The 3681-nt window shown below is 36.6% G+C and overlaps 1 protein-coding gene and 1 long non-coding RNA gene across 3 annotated transcripts in view; one reads left to right on the forward strand and one right to left on the reverse strand.

The window, feature by feature from the left end:
- Positions 1 to 3669, forward strand: part of LOC128248147 (uncharacterized) — an 84633-nt gene extending 80964 nt beyond the window's left edge. Inside the window, exon 3 of the long non-coding RNA XR_008264434.1 lies at positions 3513 to 3669. This is a non-coding gene — a long non-coding RNA (uncharacterized LOC128248147). The remainder of the gene's footprint in view (positions 1 to 3512) is intronic.
- Positions 1 to 3681, reverse strand: part of LOC106867593 (RNA-splicing ligase RtcB homolog) — a 53524-nt gene that overhangs the window by 3825 nt on the left and 46018 nt on the right. For both annotated transcript variants that reach the window (XM_014912511.2, XM_014912512.2), the window contains one exon: positions 1401 to 1520. In XM_014912511.2, the coding sequence (XP_014767997.1) occupies positions 1401 to 1520 (120 nt within the window). The remainder of the gene's footprint in view (positions 1 to 1400; positions 1521 to 3681) is intronic.

Consider the following 3681-nt stretch of genomic DNA (forward strand, 5'->3'; position numbering starts at 1 on the left):
ATATTTACCAAACTGATTCAAATAATATCATTCATACATACATACACTGTTAAATTAAAAGCAGGAGCGAGGAAGTGAGACAGAAAGAGAGAGAGAGTGAGTGAGTGGTGACTGAAAGGAAGGTGGCGTTCGTTTTGTGTTTTTAAATGTTTATCAGTATTTTCAGAGTAGACTGATACATACATCTAACGAAAAGTACATACACAGATACATTGTTAAATAACACCAGCAAATATTGGCTGTCACTTTTACTTTTCATTACCACATCAGGATAAAACAAATGGCTGAGTATTCCACAGACATGCACACCATTAACGTAGTTCTTGGGGAGATTCAGCCTCACACAGAATGTGACAAGGCTGGCTCTTTGGATTACAGCTACAACTGATTTTGGCCAGCTGAGTGGACTGGAGCAAGATAAACCTTCAAGTGGTTGGAAGAAAATGCATACACACACACACATATATATATACACCTATGTATATACATATATACATATGTATGTAAACATATATATGTGTATGTATATATATATATATATATATATATATATATATACAAATATAATGTATGTGTATATATGTATATAAATGTATTTATATATATGCATGTATATACGTATATACATGTATACATGTTTGTGTTTGTCTCTGTTTGTTCCCCCACCACCATTACTTCACATCCTATGCAGGTTTTTTTTGCGTCCCCGTAACCTAGTGGTTTAGCAGAGGCTGACAGAATAAGCACCAGGCTCACAAGGAATAAGTCCAGGGTTCGATTTCTTTGACGAAAAGGTGGTGCTCCAGCATGGCCACCCTCAAATGACTAAAACGAGTAAAAGAATACCAGAAGAATTTTTTGTACCTCCAAATGAAGAAGTTTCTTTGAATATGTACAATGTATTTTAAGGATAATAGTAACTCTGTGGGCGCTTAACAGAGATATTTTAGTTGGATTATGTAGTTATCAGTTTTACACTTCTTTCTATATTTTGTAAGTGTCACAATATAGAAACATTTCCCACTGTTCCAGCACACGATTTACAGATGCTTACATTTTGTATGTTGTCCGTGAAGTTTCCACAGGACCAGCTAGTGAATAACGATAATAATATTATACATACATGTATAAACATGCACACTGATGCACATACATGTGCAGAAACAAACAAACAAAAAGAACTCCACTCTGATAACAGACAGTCAACGACTAATGAAGAGGTTGCAAGAAGTAATGAAAATTTTAGGAAAGAAAAAATAATAAATAAATAAATGAGTGGAAATTGAACCTGTGAATGTGTTAATTAACAAGGCATTAAAACAGAATGACTCTCCTCAGACACAACAAAATAAGAATATTGCTGCAGGTAAAAGAAAAGGAAAAAAAAAAAATCAACTTACTTCTTCCATAACAAGTTTAGGGGAAGCTACTCGTATACTGATTCCTTGAGCATTTAAGGCCTCTAATACGTCCATGTAATCAAGATTACGACGAGATTTGGCACGGGAAAGTGCTCGGCCCTAATTTAAACAAGAGAAGTTTTATACATTTACTAACAGGAAAAACAAAACAAACAAAAAAATAATTTTACATTGAACAATACTTTTCATAAATATCATCATTTAACGTCCGCTTTCCATGCTAGCATGGGTTCGGGACTGGCGATGCGGATGGCTACACCAGACTCCAATCTGATCTGGCAGAGTTTCTACAACTGGATGCCCTTCCTAATGCCAACCACTCCAAGAGTGTAGTGGGTGCTTTTTACGTGCCACCGGCACGAGGGCCAGTCCGGCGGTACTGGCAACGGCCACACTCAAATGGTGTTTTTTATGTGCCACCTGCACAGGAGTCAGCCAATGTTTTGTTCACATGTCACCAGCACAAGTGCCAGTAAGGCGTAGTTGGAAACGATCGCATTCAAATGGTGCTTTTTACGTGTCACCGGCATGAGACCACTGCTCTGGCAGTGATTCCACTTGGATGATGTTGTTAGCGCTCCACTGGCACGGGTGCCAGTCATCGAATTTGGTTCAGTTTCGATCTCATTTGCCCCAACAGGTCTTCACAAGCTGAACTTAGTGTCTAATGAGTGAAGGTTGGCCTGAGTGCCAGTCATCAAATTTAGTTCAATTTCAATTTCACTTGCCTCAACAGGTCTGGGGTGCGTAAGATATTTGAGGACAGATTTATGTTTATAAAAAACAGCTATATAATAACAGATAGTAACTTTATCAAAAAATGCTATGAGGATGAAAATAAACCTTATTTATAATGTTATTCAATAAAGCCACCATCAGCTTCAACAACTGCTTCTATATGAGATCTAAATCATGTACATGCTCAAATCAAGTAGTCCTGGTTCATTTTGGACATTACTCTTACTGTGGTACCTTTCAAAGAATCTTTGGTGTTATGGGTGTGTTCATTGACTGTTCTCTCAACAATGATCCACATGCAATAGTCCAATGGATTGAGATCTGTGGAATTAGGGGGCCAAATGTTAGGGGTTATGCGATCATGAAAATTTTCAGCCATCCATTCCTGTGTTACCAAAGCCATGTGTGATAATGCAGAGTCTTACTGAAACACATATGGCCTTCCATTGCATACACTATCTATCCAGGGCTTAACAATTATTTCCAGGACCTCAATGTAGGTGGCAGAGTTAACTCTAAGGCCTTGTGGAAAGAAGGAGGCATCACATCTTCATTGCTGGCAATCCCTAAAACCATGAGAGTTGCAGGAAATTTTGTATGCAAAACACTTGGAACTTCAGAAGGGTCTTTACATAGCCATTTGTCATTTCTTCTGTTAACTTTTTGATCATGGTCGAAGTTTTTCACGTTTGAGAAAAACCAAATCAAATCTTCTTCTGCTGGATTTTTCAGTTTGTTTAAGAGCCTTTTAGATCTGATGTACTGATTTTCTTTTACTTTTCCTGACAAATTGACCTTTCCTCATTATATAAGACTTATATCTGTCTTTGTAGACAACAACTTTCACTGTTCCTTCAGACACATGGAGATCTTTTGCAATTGACGTCATATTGAACTTGCTGGATAAACCCAGGTGTTCTGATGACTTTAGAGTGTTTAGAATGCTCTTTATGCTTTGATACTGGTGATACGTCACCATCTTCAGTCTCTAGCTCCTTACAAACTTTGTAGACGAAAGATCTAGGAACTTTCAAAATTCAAGATATTTCTGAATTGCTATGCTCAGCCTTTACAGCCACAATGGTAACATGCCTCTTCATTTCTTGAGTAAGCTGAGGGTCTGTCATTATTATTTTCTGAAACAAAGATTATACAGAGTTAGCAAAAAATGCAGCAATGACCCAGAAAAGCTATGTCCTCAAATACCTTACGCACATCTATAGAAATAAAAATGAGAATGTGTGTCAAAAGTGAAACAAAAACACTCATGTCAAATACTTTCACTTTAAAAATGAAACTATTCTACTAACTGAAACAATCACATTTCGATACTGTAATGACAGATACTTTCAGAAAGAGAGAAAGAGAGAGAGAGATGTATATGTATACATATAGATGTATATGTACACATTATTCCACTAACTGAAACAATCACATTTCTATACTGTAATGACAGATACTTTCAGAAAGAGAGAGAAAGAGATGTATATGTATACATATACATGTATATGTACACGTATAT

The sequence above is a fragment of the Octopus bimaculoides genome, chromosome 6 (genome assembly GCF_001194135.2).
Source record: "Octopus bimaculoides isolate UCB-OBI-ISO-001 chromosome 6, ASM119413v2, whole genome shotgun sequence".
NCBI lineage: Eukaryota > Metazoa > Mollusca > Cephalopoda > Octopoda > Octopodidae > Octopus > Octopus bimaculoides.